General features: G+C 40.8%; 1 protein-coding gene across 1 annotated transcript in view; it reads right to left on the bottom strand.

Annotated features, from left to right (window-relative positions):
* The window catches only part of gpr158a (G protein-coupled receptor 158a), a 111879-nt gene that overhangs the window by 34491 nt on the left and 55695 nt on the right, over positions 1 to 21693 (bottom strand). The window contains exons 3-5 of the mRNA XM_037694443.1: positions 13149 to 13251; positions 5999 to 6225; positions 4354 to 4422 (exon numbers count right to left, since the gene is read on the bottom strand). Coding sequence (XP_037550371.1) covers positions 4354 to 4422; positions 5999 to 6225; positions 13149 to 13251 — 399 coding nt within the window. The remainder of the gene's footprint in view (positions 1 to 4353; positions 4423 to 5998; positions 6226 to 13148; positions 13252 to 21693) is intronic.

The raw sequence follows: 21693 nt of genomic DNA, 5'->3' as shown, positions 1-21693 counted from the left end.
TCTTTAAACATGTTTGAGGGAAATATTCCTGAGAGATTCAATAATTTAGTCTTTTTATGATTTTTCTACTGAGTTAACTTTAAAATATTATTTAATAAAGTCATTAAAGTGACAACAGGATTTCATGATAAAGCTGGCACTGTTTGTTTATTCATTTATTTCATCTTCACTGATTTAAAAAAAAAGGATTTTCTTTTTTTTATACATAAAATGTTTTTAAAAATCATTTCCACCCTCCGTCCCAAATCTGTCCCAGCCCGCCCCTGTCTGCTGGGGCTCAGGGTCCGGCCTTCAGGAGCGCGCGAGACGCCTCGCGCTCCTGCGGCTCGGCAGCACAGAGGATCTTCCGCGGTGTCCAGCAGAGCTCAGAGCGGGGGGAGATGACACCCTGCCCAGCCTGAAGGGACTCTGAGGCTCCGGTGGAGAGGACCAGTGGGACCGACGGAGCTCCATCTAGCTCGCTCTGCATTTTATCATCGGCCAACAAGCACAAAAAACACCTGCACTTCAGCATTAGACTGTGGTGTTGTCATTATTGTTTTTAAAATCTTAAAAATAGATCCAGTTGCTCCTTGAGTTCGAGTTATTGTAATTGGCGGATCGGGTTTTGAAAGTTTCTCAACTAACCAGTGACTCTACCCCCTGACCAATCAGTGACCAACAGTGTTTTGACGTCACGTTTTAGTGCCGGTTTGGCACGATTGGAATCCCAGAGAAAATGGAACTGGTTCCACAAACCATTACTAGTGGAAAAGCCTTGGAACCATGCCGAGTCAAGTCGAACCGTGCTGTACCGTTAATAATGGAAAAGGGCATATGAAGCTGGAGAAATCCAGTTTCGTACATTTTCTACATCAAAATCTCAGCTAAACTATCCAAACACTTTGCTGACTATTTGAACATTAAAAAGAAAAATGTCCATCCTGAGTGTGGATGGCTTTGAAAACAGAATTTGTTAGTTTAGAAATGTCTTATTCAAAGATTTTGAACACATCTGTTGTGTTGACTGTGTTAGCAAGGTTTGCATTTCTCACAAATTTTGCTAAAATCTTAATCCAACCAGCTGAAAATCCACCTAATATAATACACACTGGGTAGCATAATGACTTCGCAGATAGCACTGTTGCCTCATAACTCTGTAATCTCAACGAGTTGCCTGGTTAAATAAGAACAATGAAATAATATACAGTAACTGTTCAGTTACATATAAGTACTTATATATGTTGGTTTCATGTACTACTTCATCAAAAGCACTCATTGTTCTGCAAGCACCAGGTCGTGTGTCACAGAGTGTCTTGTTATAAAAATATTTTAGAGCCTCCGAGTCAAATTACCGGTATTGAGTTAAGATTACCGCTCTTCATCAACACCAGATTACAGCTCAGACTGGGCCAACCTGCTCCTGCAGTATTCAAGGCATTTTCTTCATTGTTTCCATGTTTTCATCTGCACCACTTTGCTTTTTAAATATAACCTTCTACTGAGAAAAACCAACAGAGCTACATAAACCTAACTGACCTCACCGGATGTGCAATTTCATTCTTTTACCTTCTGCTGCTGAACACAGAGAGACAGTGAAACTGGATGCTGCTTGTTTAAATACAGAAAACACTTCTGTGTGTGTGCCTTTTTTGGGGAATTTCTGTGTTGAAAAGAAACTTCCATATTGAAATCTAAAGCTGTGTAGAAAACGTGTTCTGGAAACATTTAGGGCTGGACGTGCATGTGGCAGAAACGTGGAGGGACAACGACTGCTGTGAGTGCAGGTTAGAAATGGACTCCTGCTGCTTAATAGCAGTAAAAAGAACAAAAACAGAAGCAGCAGCAACAAACAGGAATATTTCAGATTCTATTTTTAGAGTGAGAGTGAGGCGTTTCACCATTCCAGCCTCAGCGTGTGTGGGACTCACAGGGGAGGCATGCAAATGCATCAGCGTGGATATAAGTCTGTGCAGCACAACGTCATGCAGGATCTTTTTGTCCTTTTAACCAAACTGAGCAAACATATACTCTCAAAAAAAGATCAGTCCATTATTTGCATAACAGATCAAACTGAACCGCATTCATTCCTCAGCTCAAAGTCTAAAACATCCTCCTTCAAGCTTTCTATTTTTAACAATCGCTGCCACCACTACACCAGCTGGATGCAAGAACATCATCATTCATTCATCCACTGAGCAACAACCTGGCTCCCAGGCTCACTTTCATTCTGCACGTTTCAAACATTATTACTTTCTACGACCTTATCGCAGAGAATTGCATTGATTAGCCATGCAGCTCTGCATCAGCGGCCTTTAATTGCGTTTACTTTGTGTTGCTTCACAAAGCGTGCGACTCTGCATGATTGCAGCTAAACTGCAATCACCCAGCTCCAGCAAGCATCGAGCAGGAAGGCGTAATGGTGGTTCAAGGTAAATCAATGCTTTTGTGGGCTTTAAGCAGAGTTTAATCAGCTGATATGCGCATAACATGTTGCTGATCAACATGAATTAGTTATCTTCAATGCAGATTACATAATCCCACTGTTTTTACCCCTTATAACTCATTTTAGAGGTAATAAAGCCTCGGTCTCTGTCTTTCTTTGACTTACAGCAACAATCTATACTGTCAGTGGAACAAATCGGGCTATAAAGGTATTACAACAAATATAAGAGTCTTTTTTAAAACTGACTTGAAAATGAAGACAAATGAGACATTGTGTAGGAAGTAATACTTTCACTACTATAGTTCTGTCTACAGGACACAATGATACTATAAGAATGTGAAAGTTTAACAGGCTGAGTGTAAAACATTTAGTCATTTTCCTCTCTGTAGCCCCCGTTCAGGCTTTAAATGTAATATAACACAACAAAATTAATATGAGTACAACTGTGATTGTCGTTTTTGATTCATCCCATTCAGTTTTTAATCAGTTAATGGTGTAAAAAATAGCTCTTTGAACAACCTCAGTTTGGAGAAATCAAAGTTAATATCGACAGCTTTTAGAAGGAATACAAAAGAGAATTGCTGCTGTCTCATATCAGCTTCAATGCTGCCGGGCAGTCGCAGCGGTCTGCTTGGGTACCTCAGCTCATGGTTTCATTTATTTTGCTTGTTTTGGTTTAATAAAAACACATTATTTGTGTCTTCAAACCTGTGTTTCCTGGATTTCGTCATGGGTTTAGAGCCAGGTCCCAACAGCAGTTCATGCACTTTTTCATAAACCTTTACACGCTTTTCAGTTTAATATCACAGTCATTTACATTGTTTTTGTGACCATCAGTATCAGGATTCATCTGGTTTTAAAATGCTGAAACTGTCTGAAATTCAGTGGGAAACCCTCAGGGACTTCAATGTGTTCAGAGAAGGCCTTTGAATTCAGCACAGTTTAAATGTTCCGTTCAGATTTTTATTTAAAAGTTTATATAAATTATATATTTTCTATGTTTCTTTTCTTTTTTTTATTTGTGCTAATTTGTCTTTTTTTTTCTTCAGTAAACTACTTTGCAGTTCCAGCTGTAGTTTTTAATTCATGAAAATACAGTTAACCAATCAGATTATAATTTTTTTTTGTCAGCGGGCTTGGGTTTTGTCATTGGTTAGGACTTCAATGTCAGGAGAGAGGGCAGAGCTGAGTCAAAGTCTCCGCAGGATGAATCTGTTTAAAAACTGACGAGAAAATTAACCAATCACAATATAAATGAAGAGTGGGTGGGGCCAAAACACTGGGCTCTGAGCCTTCGGGAAGGCCTTGGAGGCATTTTTTGGCCATGTGAAAATTTGTGATGAAAATCTACACAATTGTAGTTTGTTCCAAAAAAAAACCAATGATAAAATATCCCATTTAGGTTTACATTAATAATTTTCAATACTACAGTTGCATTTTAGTGTCATTACATGATGAAATTTTATAGAAACTGTATTGTTAAATTTCAGGCAGGACATTTTGAATGTAAGTGAGTGAGCCACATTTCTTGCTGGGATGACACAGGAACGGGTGGATTTGTTCAGGCTCTGTGGATTGTCCCTGTTGGTTGTTCTGTTTAGTTTTGGGTAGGCATTTAATTTAAGTTTAGGTTGTTGTTAATGACTGTAACGTATATATATATGACACTATATAAGTCACACGTCTTATGTGATGTATAAAAAGGGAGTGAGCACTTCCTGTCCAGGAATGTCCTGTCTTCCTGTATTCGGACCGTGTCTCTGTAGTAGCGTCTTTGACTTTAGCATTTATCAGGTTGCTGAAATATTATAGCTGAAGGCCCAGCTGTATATTTACAGTGTGAACATTGAAACTAAATTCAAACCTTCATTCAAAGTGAAAATGTTTCATTTTAGTTGAAAGGAGCGTAGACAACACTACTGTCTTACCGGAAAGTAGAGAAGCAGAGCGCCACACAGAATGGCCTCCAGCAGGATGACACCTGATGCTCTGATGCTCTGCAAAACATAACAAAACAAAAAGCTGCAGTTCATAAACTTGTCACCTTCATTTAATAAGATGTGTCAGATTTTGTCTGCTGGCAGGACAAACTCTAACTCAACAGTGGCAAACTATCTGCACAATTTATCACACTGTACTTTTGGCCTCTTTTGCCTATTTAATCTACAGTAACATTTCTTTGGAAAGAACCAAAGGCCTCCATTAGAACACAGTTTAAGTTTTTAACTAACTTAAAAAAGGTGTATTGTTTTTTTGTTTGTTTTGTTTTTTCTTTCATGCAGTTCATATACCCTGATGTATGCTCAATAACCAAAATCTAACAAAGTTAGGCAGGTCCTATGGACAGATTCTTCTTCTTGAAACATTTAGTCTTTTATCCAAAAGTCTTTGTCAGTCTGAAGAGCTGTGATACACTCAGTCTTATAAATAGCACCTTCTCAGCAGATCAACCGGTTTGCTGGTGACAGCCAGAACTAGTAGTTCAGATGATAAAGTAGGACCATCAGCCTAATGACTGATCATTAGTGCCCTGATGGATGTTTGCTATTCACAGAAAGCTGAGTGATACTAGCATATACATGAACATTAAATCATGAAACAAGCACCCTGCAGATGTTGGACACGGTCTATCATGGTGCGCTAAAATTCATAACTGGCTGTAACTATTGTGCCCACCAGTGCACCCTGTATTCACTGGTTAAATGGACATCCTTACCTTCACACAGATTCTCTCACTGGTACATTTTCATCTTTAAATCACTTATTGATCTGCTGCCTTCATACATCTCCTCCTACATGTCTCTGCATGAGTGCAGCTACAGCGTGCGCTCTCAAGACATTATTACATGCAGTGCCCCCTCAGTGAGGACTGAACTAGGCAAAAGGGCCTTCTTCTGACTCCTCACAGACTCCTCACAGTATGCATTTAATAACATGTCTTAAATGCAAATCAAGAATTTGTTGAACGCACACTTGTGTTTTTGTTTGTTTGTTTGTAATTACTTGTTTGATTGTGATCTTAATAGGACACACTAGTTAGTGTCGAAGGAGCTTATTTGGTCTTGATCCGAAAAGAAAACAGTAATTCAATAGTTTTATTGAGAGAACCACAATAAAAAGCAATTATTTAATTTGTGGCAGACTGAAACCAACATCATAAAAATGCAAAAAATAGATAAAAATGACTGAACGACTTAGTAAAAAACTCACAGAATTATTATCTTTTTGATATTGTTCTTTTTCCCTGCACTTTTTGGGAATGCAGAAAGTTGTCCCAACAATGTACCATAAAAAGAATAAATAAACGTGTTTTAGGAAAGAGAAAGGGATAGTTTATCAAAGAAGTACATTTTTTATGTAAAATTACAAAGAGAATGTTTTAGAAAATTTAACAGGAAAAAAAATATATATATATTTTTTTTAAAGAATGAGGAGGAAGACGAAAATCAAAAAATAAACCACATTCAAGCGCTACATCTGTATATTACATCTGTGTTAGCTCTAATTCATTTGAGGATTTTTTTCTAAAATCTTCCAATTTAACAAAATATAGGTGCATATAAAGATCCCTACCTTATTCCTCCGAAAGTGGTATATGAGCACCATGCTGATGAAGACGATCAGCATGCAGAGGCACTGGAAGGAGAGCACAACCAAGCGAAGAATGCCCTCCTCTAACACCACACAGGGGGTGTCATCCTTGCAGTAGGCACAGTTCTTCACACAGGGCATGCAGTCCATGGAGGAACCCTCATCTGAGCTGCGACCACCGCCTGCAGCTTTCCCCTTCCTCACAAATTCTGTTGAAGAGGATAAGCATTTCTGAGAATGAAACAACTCACAGTCCAGTGGGTTGTGAAATATTTTATTAACAGACAGACGCGCACACCCACAGACACAGGCAAAAATATTATCACCTGCCTATCTCCCTTTTATACGATGGAGCTTTAGGGCCACGCTGAGAAAAAAAATAATTAAAAGCCATAAAATTACGATTCAATTCAATTCAGTTTATTTATATAGCGCCAAATCACAACAAAGTTGTCTCAGGGCACTTTACAGGAACATTCACATACATAAAAGCCAATTAGTAAAGTTCTCCAACTAAGGAATCCAGCAGACAAGTTGAATCTTGGCTTCGTTGCCGTCTCCCATCCTGAGCAAGCACAGTGGCAACAGTGGAAAGGAAAAACTCCCTTTTAAAAGGAAGAAACCTCCAGCAGAACCAGGCTCAGGACAAGCGGCCATCTGCTTTGAGCGGCTGAGAATAAAGTCGTACAAGACTTCTTTTTTTTTTACAGCTCTCGTTTATTTTTTTAATTTTTTTTCCACAAGTCGAATCCACGACGCGACCTGTCAATCAATCCAGTAGGCATGTGAGCAAATTACCAATCCGAAGCTAAATGCTCATTACCTGCAGGATTGTGCTACCTTACTGTAAGCAGGTTCAAAGTCCTGATACTGATAATAATCTGATGCAGATGTGCTAACCGATTAATTAGCTCCTTATTTGTAAAATCAATACCAAAGTATAATTGAACAAGATGCTCAACATTCTTCATTTTACCACAGTTAAATGCAGTAAACCTGCTTTATGTGTCGGAGTTCAGGTAATATTACGACTCATTTATTGGTCATTTGCTGACATGCCTACTAGATTGATTGACAGGTTGCATTGTGGATTCGACTTGTGGAAAAAAATTAATTAATAAATGAGAGCTGTAAAAAAAAAACTCGTACGACTTTATTCTTGTAATATTACGACTTTATTGAACTTTATTCTCATAATACTACAACTTTATTCTCGTAATTTTGTGGCTTTTAATTAGTTTTTTCTTAGCGTGGCCCTAAAGCTCCGTCGTACTTTTAAACTAACACATCCATGTTTAATTTTAATATCCATGATATATATACATCTGCATATTTTTAAAGTTAAAAATGACTCATTCAGTTTATGGTGAAGTTTAAGTGATTATTGACAGGAAATGACTTGACAGTGTTTAGCAAATAATAGTTTTTAGCTAATTAAATAGTTTATTGATCACTGTTGATTTTTTTCTGTTGTTGTAAAGGGACAAATCCCAGATCAACACTGTCTGAATACAATCATCCTTCTTTGACCTTTAAATAAGTCACTGACATCTCGTCAGCACAGGAGAAACAAATCTATATGTGTAAACATGAAAAGTCAACAGGCGGCACTTTGTTCAGTCACTGTGCACAAGGCATGAAGGCCTTATCAAAACCACACAGAGGCTTGCCAGCATCGTGTTTAACAATATCCAGGAGAGGACATTAAACTATTCAGGAATTACCACTAAGACACCAACCAATGCTGTTGTTTTTCTTTTAGCTGCTCCTTTCTGCAGGATTCGACACAACGAGCGAACATGAATGAAAGATTTGTATATTTTTACACCTGATGCCCTTCCTAAGCTTGAACCTGCAGCCTCAGGATTTTGAAACACTGACCACTGAGCTACTGCAGCCCATAGACAGCAGCCAATAATGGCTGCAAAAGTGGGTTCTTTTAGTGCCAAAATAGGGAAAACTTGGACAGAAAGCATGTGCTTTGATTGCTCAGAGGAAAAAAAATTGTACAAGAATAAAGTGAGTTAAAAACCCAAAATAGGACAAATATCAACAGTACTGTTTACTGGTTTGTATAGAAATCCCTGGAGAGATGTCCATATGGCTGAATAGATAACAGATTTTGGACTTACGCAGCTTTTACGTTGGATTTTTTTTTAAAGAAGCCATTGTTTTTGAGATTTACAGGGATTTTGTTTTTCAAAAGAACTGGCCTATTTTTTAAATCTATGACTCTGCACATCATTGATCCCTTCAAAAAGACTACTTACAGTCTTTATGGAAAAGAGACACATTTAGATCATTCTTATTGGCTTCTTGTTACAGAGTTTGAGTGAATGTTGAGAAGATCCATGGTGAAACAATTTAGTGAAAAAGAAAATCAAGCAGAACTGGTTTACATTGCAAAGGATTACCAGGCCTGTTATTGGCCCCATAGTGGGCCACAATACAGTGTCGTGTGTCACTGACCAGCTTCCTTCACATTTCTATTGTGCTCTAAAAAAAGACACATTTATTTAAACGTGGACATGTTTATGCCAACAACAAATTCTTTGAAAGAGTGACGTCTGAGCTCTTTATGTGTCTATGACATAAGAACTTTCAAAAGAACAAAGAGCACAGTTGTGTGGAGCAAAGTCTGAGTGAAGTTTAGGGGAAAAAATGGGAATTAAAAAAATTAAAAAACAGTTTCAAGGCATATTCCGGAGTACCAGAGGGCCAAGTGGTCCGCAGCCTTGGCTGTTGCTGAGGTAAAAGCTCGGATGTGGGAGGAGTTCTGTGAGGTCTTGGATAGAGACTCTTAGTCAGCTCCGAGGAGATTCTGGCAAATCATCAGGCAGCTGAGGAGGAGAAAACAGCACTTTACCAACACTGTGTTCAGTGAAGGTGGGGTGCTTTGACCTCAACCAGTGATGTTGTCAGGAGGTGGAAGTAATATTTCTCTGACCATCTCAATCCCAACAGCATGTCTTCTATGGAGGAAACTGAGACAGGATTTCGAAGTTGGTCTGTCCATAACCGTGGCTGAGGTCATCAAGGTAGTTAAAAAGATCAGAGGCGGCAGGGCTTTGGGAGTGGATGAGATTCGCCCTGAATTCCTTAAGATTCTGGATGTTGTAGGGCAGTCTTGGTTGACACGACTTTGCAACATCCCATGGACATTATTGGGGCAGTGCCACTGGATTGGCAGACTGAGGTGGTGGTTCTCCTCTTCAAAAAGGGGACAGGAGGTTGTGCTATAATTACAGGGGAATCACTCTCCTTAGCTCCCCTGGTAAGGTCTATTCTGGGGTACTGGAGAAGAGAATCTGATCATTGGTCGAAACGCAGATTCAGGAGGAACAATGCAGGTTCCATCCTGGCCGTGGAACACTGGATCCGTTCTTTACCTTAGAATAGCTGTGAAAAGCTAAAACTATTAAAATACCAACAGATCTGCTATCACTAGGGTCATGGGAGTTTGCCCATCCAGTCTACATATGTTTTGTGGACTTGGAGAAGGTGTTTGACCGTGTTTCTCGAGGTACACTGTGGGGGGTGCTCTTTGAGTATGGGATTGGGAGCCCGTTGCTACCAGATGCTCAGTCTCTATACAAGCAGTGCAAGAGTTTGGTTCATATTGCCAGTAAGTCAGACCCATTCAGGATGAGAGTTGGCTTCCGCCAGGGCTGCCCGTTGTCACTGATTCTGTTCATAACTTTTATGGACAGAATTTCTCGGTGCAGCCAGGGGGCGGAGGGATTCCATCTCTGCTATTTGCAGATGAAGTGGTTCTGTTGGTGTCATTGTGCTGTGAGCTTCAGCTCTCAATGGAACGGTTTGCAGCTGGGATGAGAATCAGCACCTCCGAATCTGAGGCCATGGTCCTCAGTCAGAAAAGGGTGGATTGCTCTCTTGAGAGTGAGGTTCTGCCTCAAGTGGAGGAGTTCAAGTATCTTGGTGTTTTGTTCACGAATGAGGAAAGAATGGAGTGTGAGATTGACAGATGGATTGGTGCGGCATCTGCCGTATTGCGGACTCTGTGCCGGTCCATTTTGGTGAAGAGGGAGCTGAGCTGTAAGGCAAAGCTCTCTCTTTATTCTACGTTCCTACCCTCACCTACAGTCATGAGCTCTGGGTAGTGACCAAAATAACAAAATCACTTAGAGAGAGGGTGAGAAGTTCAGTTATCTGGGACAGACTCGGAGTAGAACCACTGCTCGTCCACATCGAGAAGAGTCAGTTGAGGTGTTTCTGGCTGGAACCAGCTCAACCAGGATGCTCCCTAGGTGCCTCCCTAGGAAGGTGCTTCAGGCATGTCCAACTGGGAGGAGACCCCGGGAAGACCCAGGACACGCTGGAGAGACTATATCTCTCTGTTGGCCTAGAAAAGCCTTAGAGTCCTCCCAGAAGAGCTGGAAGAGGTGGTTGTGGAAAAAGATGTCTGGGCCTTCCTGCTCAAGCTGCTGCCCCCATGACCCGACTTCAGAACAAGCAGAAGATAATGAATGGATGGATGGATACACGGCAGCTATGCTTCCTGTAAAAAGCTAGCTGCCATGTGATCTTGTGAACAAAAATGATAAATTAATGCAAAAAGAAACACCAGAATTGTACATTTATAATCTATGAATATAAAGACAACTTGTATTTAATGTATTTTGCTATAAAATGTCTATGTTTATCCAAAATTCTTACAAGCACACAACTATTTCATTATTGTGTTCATTGCTTTTGGTAACTGGCTCCAAAAATACAAAGTTAGATTTTGACTTTATGTTAGGACAAATATATTAACACCTAAATGTATTAGGGCTAATAAATTGAAGGGATAAAAACTTTTACCACTTTTCCTGGATTTGTCTTTCAGAAGAGCTTACTCAGCGAGAAACATTTGACTCCTCCAGATCACTTTCAAAGCAAGTCAGAATAAGGAGTACATGTGAAGCACGCTGAAAGATTTAGCTTTTCCCTCAGAAACCAGCAGAAAGTGATTTAAGACCACAAAAAGCAAATTAAAGTATAAAATTTAACTTGGGTTTGAATTTATGAGCAGCTTTAATTTAATTTGTTGCATCAGGAACATGCTGAACACAATTGGTTATAAGAGTAACAGAAATGCTGATCAACAGGAAATATGATTATTAGACAAAACTCATCAATTCATCTGTGTGAATGATATTAAAAATATCACAGTTCCTTTGATTTTGACATTAACAATACTGAGTTAGGTAAAAACATTCAGCATCCCAAAGTCAACCTGTATAAACTTTGGTAATCATGTTGTGAAAAATAAAGTTTTTATGGATTCAAGAGATAAAGTAGTGGAAGAAACAAAGCTTGAGGTGAATATAAAATGTAAATCAGGTCAAAACTCCACTATCTGCAAAGCTGGCTGACCTCACGCAAAGAAGAGCAGTGGCCACTTGTTAAAAAGAGGAGGAAAAATTAAGAATAACTGCAAAAAGATAAAACTATAAAAATACAAAAAGATCTGCCATTTTCATTGCCCCAAGTCATTTGACACTTTTAATGTTTACTTGATGCATATAGTGAATATAGTACGAATGACAATAAAGAAACATTGACCTTAACTTTGATGTAGGTTAAATTGTGCTGTTTGTTAAAGTTCAAAGTAATGAGTCATTTCACTCATTTTAATAAACCTAAATGTTATTTATAAATTGAAGTAAAATAAATAAGATTAACAAAATTAAAGAAGTAGATAAGTTTAAAATTACGTAAGATTAAAATGGTTACATTTTTATTATTTAAGCATTTTTTTTCTTACCTTTCAAAGTAAAAGTTCAGATCTTTTGAGGTGAGATTCTGTGGAAAGGTAATGTCCAATAATTATCTTACAAACTAGATGTTAGTTTGCCAATCTGGACAAAATTAAACTTGTTCTCTAAAATGAGGCCATAGATGGAGCTATCTACAACAGGTAAGATATTATTTGTTCAAAACCTTCCCACTGAATCACACATTAAAAGGTCTGAATGACTTCTTAACACCTAATTTATGTTTTTGTAATGTTCTTTGTTTTGTACTGATGTGATTTTAACACTAAACAAATATTGAAACATATAAAATGGTTCATATTAAAACTGTTAATCACAACAATGTTCAGTCAGGTCATCTGTACAGTTTCTTTTGTTGCTGAGATGTTTTGTCCTTCATCCAAAGGACTTCTTTTTCCACTCTGGGAGTGAGCTGTTTGTGGGATTCAGTTTGGTTTGGTGGCTCCTCAGACTGAAGAAGTCCTTTGGATGAAGGACAAAACATCTCAGCAACAAAAGAAACCGTCCAGATGACACGACTGAACGTTGTTGGATTTATACCTGGATTAATGAGCATGAACGTTGGTGTTTTAATCACATATTTAAACTAATTTACTACTTGTTTTTTCATTTATTTGCACATGCACATTTCTTTGAGTTTATCCTAGAAAAAAAATGAACATCAGTTTTCACTGTCATGCTATTTTTAAATGGTATTTATTCAACTATAAGCTCCATCCAGAGATGATGGTCTTTGCGGTCATCTTCAGTCAAATGTTTTATTAACATTTGTTGCTCAAGATGCTGTTTGGAGTCAAACCCTGCGTCTGCAATTGCAAATTTATACCATTTTAAAGGATTAATAGCAGTATTTATTTATTAACCTTTATTTAACCAGACAAACCCCATTGAGATCACATGTCTCTTCTGCAAGGGAAGCCTGGGCCTGAAGGCAGACTAACATGCATGTTTTTGGTAAATAATGGTCAACAATAACTTAATATTTTGTGAAAATGATAAACCAGATATGTTTATTACCTCACTAACGTAAAAAAAAAAAATACATTTTTAAACAGAAAATGATGGCTTCATTGAAACATTTTGTTTTAAATATGGTCAGGCTGTTACTTAATAGTTTTAATTATATTACGTTGCCATTTTAGCTTGTACTAAAGCACTAATGTTTGAACTGTTATGTACATACATTTGGCTAATAGCAGTTTCTTCCATATCCATTTCACCACGAAAGGTTTTCAATGGTAAAATGTTTCATTCTCACATATTAGACATGTATGAAGGTTTATCTTTAAAGTCAGCAAGTCACCAAAGTTTTCGTGCAGACATGTCAACTTGTAGTTTGACTTGTGACTTACGTGTGAAGCCATTGACTGCGACTCTGCTGGGGTGGTAGAAGCCTTTTTTGCAGCTGCACTGGTACTTGCCCAAAACAAATCCATGACCGCGGAGAGGCAAACACTGTGAGCACAAGAACACACACCAAAGTACTGAATTTAACTTAAAGTAAAATAAGTTTAACCATTTTTAAAACTGCGTTATGCCTAAAAGTGTTTGAAAATATGTTGAAATATGTCAAAACTAATCCAGAGGCCCATAGGCGTTGCATGAATTATATGTGAAGAGAACGTGTCCCTCTCACATTGAAAAAATATTCATTTGGACCCCCCCACCCCCATTTACCATGAAATATTAGTTCACTCAGCGCTGTTTGTATTTCTTTGTGAACGAATCCATTCCACTTGATTAACAGGAGAATACTCAAACAACTAAAAGTCCACTCCAGGTTTTCCTGGTTACCTACAATAACTCACCGCACCACATGCAGTGTTTCCCCGAGGTCACTTGGCCTGACAGGGCGCTCACTCACTTTTAACGTTAAAATGTATAAATGTTGTCTTTGGTGCCTGTCTGTTTTTCAAATATATTACATTGTGTGCAAATGATGGGCATCAACTAAAAACACTTTGTAGAACGATATTTTATGAAGTTCTGTCCATTTCTTTGCATTAAATGACCGGCAGTTCCGCCACATTTAAAATGGCATCGATGTACGATTCAGCGCTCATTGGGGCATCTAGGTATGTATGTCTGTGGAGGAGACACCTCTGTATTGCATACTAGCGTAACGCTACGTTAGTGCTGGCAGTTGTTAACTGGGGTGGGGGATTAGGATGCATGAGAAAAGTAGAACACTACGTCTGTAGCATCTTAGCTAACATGTCTGCATTGGGCGATGCTAACTTAATGCTAAATTAGTGCCTGCATTTGTCGACGGGCGTGAGAGAAGCGGCGCCTACTCTATTCATACAAGGAGAACAGTTGGTCAGGCTATTTCTTGTTGTGCCATGCTCTCTGTAGATGTAAAAGTAGATGCCAAACAACCTGTTGAACTATACCAGAATGCAGGAAATTGCATCGATTTATTAAAACATTTTCTGGGAGAGGACCCCTAGACCGCCCACTAATGTGTACCCCCCACATTAAAAATGCATCTGACACCAATGCAGAGGCCTGCAGCTAAGCTCACTTTGAGGCGCTCAACAGGGAAGACAAGTCTAATTATTGAAGTTGTGAGATTCCTACCTTTTTCCAACTCCACCTTTTCACCTTTCAGTATTAAATTAGTGAGACGTCCTTCATTTGATTAAGAGTCTGATATGAAGCACACTGAAGGCTGCTGGGAAGAACACGTGGCGTGCCAGGAGGGCAAATTTGATCAACTTTTTCTGCTGTTTGCAGTTTCCACAATGAGACGTGTTAAGAACACATCCACTTTCCTGAGTAAAGAACAATGAACGACTTTATTTGAACATGATTCTTTTCACGTTTACTTTCTTCCTCAAATTTCATAGCAGACCAATTTTCTCTTGTTGAGAAAATGTTAATAGGTTCTAGTTCCCAAGAAACAATGCAGGAATCAAAACAGAATCAGTACTTTAGTTGACACACTGTGAAGTTTTTTGACCTGACTAAATGAAGCCGGCTCTTCACAACAGACAGGACTATGTACGTATTAAGATGCTGATATTTCTGACAGTCCATGAAGGTCCTTGGTGAGCGCTGAATGTGTCTTAGGTCGTTTTCACACCAGATAGTCCAGTAGACTCGGTTCGGGACCAATATTCATGACCTTTTGTTTACATTTGAGCTGGTGCGTTTGCATTCACACTGCACTGTGCAGTCGAGTCAACCTGTTGAACCAACCTATTCCCCCGCTCGCCTGTGGGGGCGCTGCACCTAGAACTACTGAAAGAAATGACACAAAAACCTCTGAAGACAAGTCTTCTTCTTCTTCTGTAAATAAAAATAAAAACGAAGTGGCATCAAGTTTTAGCAGTTTTAGGAGTTATATTTTGTCATTTTTCAAAAATGGACTTAGCATGAGCAGAAGATGAGGCAGAAGACCATGGAGAATATTGTTTTTTCACACAAGGCAGCTGACGGCTCCATATAAGGTCAAAGAAATGCGTGTTCGTTCACCCTGCGGAGCGGGGCTCGGTCTGTTTACATTCACACTGTACTCGAACCGCGCTGGAGTTCGCTTCTACCGGACCGTGACCTAGGTTTTAGCCCGAGCCAGAGTTCGCCTTTTTGTTCCGTGACAGAGTTCGATGGCGCGTTCACACCTCTCTAAATGAACCAGACTTTCTAGGAAAACGAGCTAGAGTTCGATTAAAGCGGACTAAACAGGGCTGGTGTGAATGCACCCTCAGTCTGAGGGGGTAGACTCTCAGTCGAAGCCTTGGGAGGCAAGCCAAGAGTAGAAACACAGTAAATATTACACTTTTTATTAATGAACAAGTTTCTGAAATAAACCCCAGTAAAAACATCAGTTTTAAGTCACACCTTGTAAATCTACTGAAAGTTCATTTTTATTTAATTTATTTAGAAATAAATTTCTTATCTTCCTTCCACAGCTAGTGATTTTATATTGTTGACTTCCATTTTGTCATGTCTAATTATAAAACATCAAGGTTCAGAACTTCCTTGACCCATCAAGGCTATTCCTGACACAATCCTCAGCTTTTAGACCCATTTGCAGGCAGGCGAGCAAGGCAGGAGTTAAAGGCTGACGTGGCAGCAAAAAACTTACAAACTGAGATCAGGCAGGTGATCAGGCAGGTAAACAGGACAGATACAGACAGATACTCGGACAGGAACAGAAGAGGACTGAGTCATCTGTGCAGAACAGAACAATGACCGAACGGAGAGTGGAGGAGAAAAGAGCGTTAAATAAGGTAGAGGGAGAGTGAGTAATGAGAGCACCTGGGCAGGTGGCTGATGAGGGACAGGTGTGAATGATAAAGACTGGAGAGGCAGACTGAGGAGGGAGTGGAAACTGACATGAAGCACAGAGTCAGAATACACAAGGAACAGAATGACACTAGAAGCAGAATGAAATAAACACAAAAAGCAGAAAGGGAAGATACAGAAATACAAAGATAGACAAAGGACAGACTGTGTCAATTCCACCTGTTTGGTTGGTCTGGTTAATTACTGTATGTGGCACCGTGTAGTGAGGAGCAGATGTTTACGATGCTGTGAGTTGTGAGGTGAGACCTGCATGGATCAGAGTTGTTCCTCATCATCAGGTATACTAAGGTTTTAAAGAGTCACAATGGAAAAGTACAGCTAAATTACTTGTTGTTTAACTTCTGTTAAATGGGATGCTAGAAGTGGTCAGGGCTTTGCTCTGCACAGAGTTGTGCTCCTTCCCTCCTACTTCTTGCTGCAAGTTGTCAGTTTTACATCCTGGAAATTTGGAAATATTTTGAACCTTACAACAAAAACAGATTGTTATAGTGTGTATAAATGAGGTACAATTTGCAAAACCCTTATGCTGTCATGCAGGTCAGCTGGCTGTGGTGGCCATCTCTAATCAGGTTCAAAAGTTAATCAGTTGTGCATCCTTCGATAAGTTTCAGTGAAATGCATTTTGTGGATCATGAGATGTGCCTAATATTACAGACAAATGCATGTATGGACACAAAAATAAAAACATTATCGCCTGCCTTTTGTGTCTCGACGGTGAGTGATAATAAATGTCTACCTCCAGCGTTGAAAGTTAAGTCATTCAAACAATGGTTTGCTAAAAATACTAATAAGCTGGTTAATTCATTAACTAGCATCAACTTTGCAAAGAGTAAAACAAAAATGGACTTATATATTTCACGTTTTATTTAGAAATTTAAATGTAGCTTGTTTTTTTATGTTTTTCTTTTGATTTTCCATCTAGATCTGTTTAGTAAAAAGTCACAATATATTTTGTTGGTTTTCTAGAACTTTAGCTGAATTTAAAAAAAATGTGTGATTAAATTAGCTATGACCTTCAAAATATCAACAGCCCATAAAAAACATGAATTTAAAATTAATATCAAGGTTGTGTACTTATTTCACTGCAAATGACACATTTAGAGGACAGCTGTAAAACCCAGCTTCAGCAAAGCTTTGTTAATTTGACTCTCCACTCAAGTTCTGCACATAATTACAATTAAACTTGTGAAAATGCTCATCATTAAAATAAATCATTACTAGGAAGAGACTACAAGGGTCCTTTTTACGGATTAAAAAATGAGTTTTTTGTTAAATGCTATCTTTCAAATAAACTTCAAGCTTGGAGGGAATTGCTTGAACTTCACTGACTTCAGAGTTTAAGGATGAGTCTGCAAGTTGATCAGTTTTCTTTTGGATTTAAGCTGCTGAGTCGTGGTTCCTTCATTAAAATCCACCTGGTGCAGTTTTGAATGAGACCTCTGGTGCAGCATGAGTCAGAAACCTGATTTCATCTTTAATTCCCTGACAGTCATCTCCTCAGGACAGCTGGTGCATGCTGCAGCAACTACCTGCCACTGTTAATGTGCTCACTTCATGGAGACACAGGGGGAAATGGCCACAGACAGGTGTATATGAATGTGTGTGTATGTGTGAGTATGCATATTTTTAGTGTACGTGACAAGCAGAGCTAGGAATAGCCCTGGCAGAACATCCCAGACTGCCTACTGTGGTGACAGATGAAGGGCTTGGATGTGGAGTGTATTGAATGGGGAAGCAGCTCCCACCTCCCAGCCACCTGCCATCAGTCACATGTGATCTCAGCCAGAAGCCAGAAGCTTTTTCAACAAGTCAAAAAACTCCGGCTGTGGATTGAAATTGTGTGTTTCTCCTCCGAGGTGGAAGAAGCAGAGACTGCTGAGGCAAACGTCAAGTAGAACAAGTGGTTATGATACCTGAAACTCTGACAAAAATGACTTATTGCACAATTTTATATAAAAAATAATCCTTCCTGTTGTTGACCACCAGTTTGTCACAATGTATTATTGGTAGTACCGCTGCAAAATCAACCACACAGAAATATAAATATCACTTCAAACACAGAACACATCACACGGTCTATTGATTTATGATTACTAATTTTCATTCAACCTTTATTTATACAGGTTAGTCTCATTGAGTCACGAGGACTCGTTTTCAAGAGAGACCTGTTTTAGATAAAACCACAGATAAGGTACGCACAACAATAAACAGCCAAGAAATACATATAAAATGAAAAGTAAATATAAGTATAAAACAAATAAAATCAAGCTACATTATGAAATGAGATAAAATACTAAAAACAGGAACGTCTGCACTGATTTTTCCAATCCAACTTTATTTATAAAGCACTTTAAAAACACCCATACAGGACCAAAGTGCTGTACAGACAAGTTAAAAAGCACAAAAAGAATAAAATAAAAGACAAAAAGTAATTAAAAACACATAAACAGCTATGCAATGAAAAAAAATTAAAACAGTAAAAGGAGTATCACATAAATAACAATAGTAAAATCAACATCTCACACGGTGTCAAAAGCCTTGGGAAAAAGACAAGTTTTAAGATGGGATTTAAAAACAGGCAGCAAGGAGGTCTGTCTGATGTGGAGAGGCAGACCGTTCTAAAGTTTTAGGTCACCTCTAAGCTTGAGCTTTGTTTTGGGCGCACTCAGGAGCAGCTGATCAGCTGACCTGAGAGCATGTGAGGAGGTATAAGGCTGTAGCAGCTCAGAGAGGTAGGGTGGGGCAAGACCATCGAGTGATTTAAAAGTAAATAAAATAATATTTAAACTGATCCTAAAATGTATGGGCAACCAGTGAGGTGAGGCTAAAATAAGGGAAATGTGCTCGTGTTTACATGTGCCAGTTAAAAGCAATGCAGCAGCATTTTGCACCATCTGAGGTCGGGCAATGGAGGAGCTACTAACCCCCACATAAAGAGCATTACAGTAATCCAGCCTAGTGGTCACAATGGCACGAATTACTGTTTCAAAGTGCTGACGTGAAAGGATGGGCTTTATTTGAGCTAGCTGCCGTAACTGGAAAAAGCTCTATTTAACAAGTGAACTTATCTGGCTGTCGAGCTTAAGATCCATATCCATTTTCACCCAAGATTTGTAACGGATGGCTTGATGAACAAATGGAATCAATGTTCCCTCGCCCGGACGTGTGTCACCGGGGCCCCACTCTGAAGCCGGGCCTGGAGGTGGGCCACGATGGCGAGCGCCTGGTGGCTGGGCTTTTACCTATGGAGCCCAGCCGGGTACAGCCCGAAGAGGAGACATGGGTCCCCCTTCCCATGGGCTCACCACCTGTGAGAGGGGCCAAAGGGGTCGGGTGCAATGTGGGATGGGTGGTGGCCGAGGGCGGGAACCTTGGCGGTCTGATCCTCGGCTACAGAAGCTGGCTAATGGAACGTGGAATGTCACCTCTCTGGTGGGGAAGGAGGCTGAGAGGTTCCGGCTAGAAATAGTCGGACTGACCTCAACGAACCAGTTTCCTTGAGAGGGGTTGGACACTCTTCCACTCTGGAGTTGCCCCTGGTGAGAGGCGTCAAGCAGGAGTGGGCATACTTGTTGCCCCCCATCTTGGTGCCTGTACGTTGGGGTTCACCCCGGTAAACGAGAGGGTAGCCTCCCTCCACCTACGTGTGGGGGGGGATGGGTTCTGACTCTTGTTTGTGCTTATGCGCAAAACAGCAGCTCAGATTACCCACCTTTTTTGGAGTCCTTAGAGGGGGTACTGGAGAGTGCGCCTCCTGGGGGCTCCCTTGTTCTACTGGGGGACTTTAATGCTCACGTGGGCAATGACAGTGAGACCTGGAGGGGTGTGATTGGGAGGAATGGCCCCCCTGATCTGAAGCAAGTGGTGTTCTGTTGTTGGACTTTTGTGCTCGTCATGGATTGTCCATAACAAACACCATGTTCAGGCATAAGGGTGTCCATATGTGCTCTTGGCACCAGGACACCCTAGGCCGCAGTTCAATGATCGACTTTTTTGTCATCTCATCGGATCTGTGGCCGCATGTCTTGGACACTCGGGTGAAGAGAGGGGCGGAGCTGAGCTACACGTTCCAGGGGAGGCAGGAGATATTGAGTCTGAGTGGGCCATGTTCCACACCTCTATTGTCGAGGTGGCTTATCAGAGCTGTGGCCGCAAGGTTGGCGGTGCCTGTCGCAGCGGTAACCCTGGAACCCGGTGGTGGACACCGGCGGTGAGGGATGCTGTCAGGCTGAAGAAGGAGTCCTATCGGGCCTTTTTGGCCTGTGGGAGCCCGGAAGCAGCTGATGAGTACCAGCAGTCCAAGCGGCATGCGGCTTGGGTGGTCACTGAGGCAAAAACACGGGCATGGGAGGAGTTTGGAGAGGCCATGGAGAACAACTTCCGTACGGCTTTGAGACAATTCTGGTCCACCATCCGGCATCTCGGGGGGGGGGGGGGCAGTATGCCATCAACACTATTTATAGTCGAGGTGGTATGCTGACCTCAACTCGGGATGTCGTGGGTCGATGGGCAGAGTACTTTGAAGACCTCCACAATTCCACCGGCATGTCTTCCACTGAGCAAGTGGAACCTGGGGACTTTGGGTTGGACTCTCCAATCTCTGGTTCTGAGGTCACCGAGGTAGTTAAAAAGCTCCTTGGTGGCAAGGCTCCAGGAGTGGATGAGATTCACCCGGAGTTCCTAAAGGCTCTGGATGTTGTGGGGTTGTGTTGGCTTACATGACCCTGCAATATTGTGTGGACATCAAGGGCAGTTCCCCTGGATTGGCAGACTGGGGTGGTGGTCCCCCTATTCAAAATGGGGGACCATAGAGTGTGTTCTAACTACAGGGGGATCACGCTCTTAAGCCTCCCTGGTAAGGTCTATTCAGGGTTCTAGAGAGGACGATCCGTCGGATAGTCGAACCTCAGATTCAGGAGGAGCAGTGCAGTTTTCGTCCTAGTTGTGGAACACTAGACCAGCTCTACACCCTCAGCAGGGTCCTTGAGGGTGCGTGGGAGTTTGCCCATCCAGTCTACATGTGCTTTGTGGACTTGGAGAAGGCATTCGGCAGAGCCCCTCAGGGAGCCCTGTGGGGAGTACTCCGGGAGTATGGGGTACCGGGCCCTTTGATATGGGCTGTTAGGTCCCTGTACAACCGGTGACAGAGCTTGGTCTGCATTGCCGGCAGTAAGTCGGGCTCATTCCCAGTGAGAGTTGGACTCCACCAAGGTTGCCCCTTGTCACCGATTCTGTTCATAACTTTTATGGACATAATTTCTAGGTGCAGCCAAGGTGTTGAGGTGATCTGTTTTGGAGGCCTTAGGATCACTTCTCTGTTTTTTGCAGATGATGTTGTCCTATTGGCTTCATCAAGTCGTGATCTACAGCTTTCGGTGGAGCGGTTTGCAGCCGAGTGTGACGTGGCCGGGATCATGATCAGTTCCGCCAAATCTGAGGCCATGGTCTTGAGCCAGAAAAGGATCGAGTGCCCTCTCTGGGTCGGGGAGGAGGTCCTGCCCCAGGTGGAGGAGTTCAAGTATCTCGGGGTCTTGTTCACAAATGAGGGAAAAATGGAGCGTGAGATCGATAGGCAGATAGGTGCAG

This window comes from Nematolebias whitei, chromosome 20 (assembly GCF_014905685.2).
Source record: "Nematolebias whitei isolate Nwh7 chromosome 20, NemWhi1, whole genome shotgun sequence".
Lineage (NCBI taxonomy): Eukaryota > Metazoa > Chordata > Actinopteri > Cyprinodontiformes > Rivulidae > Nematolebias > Nematolebias whitei.
This window is presented reverse-complemented; position numbering and strand designations above follow the sequence as displayed.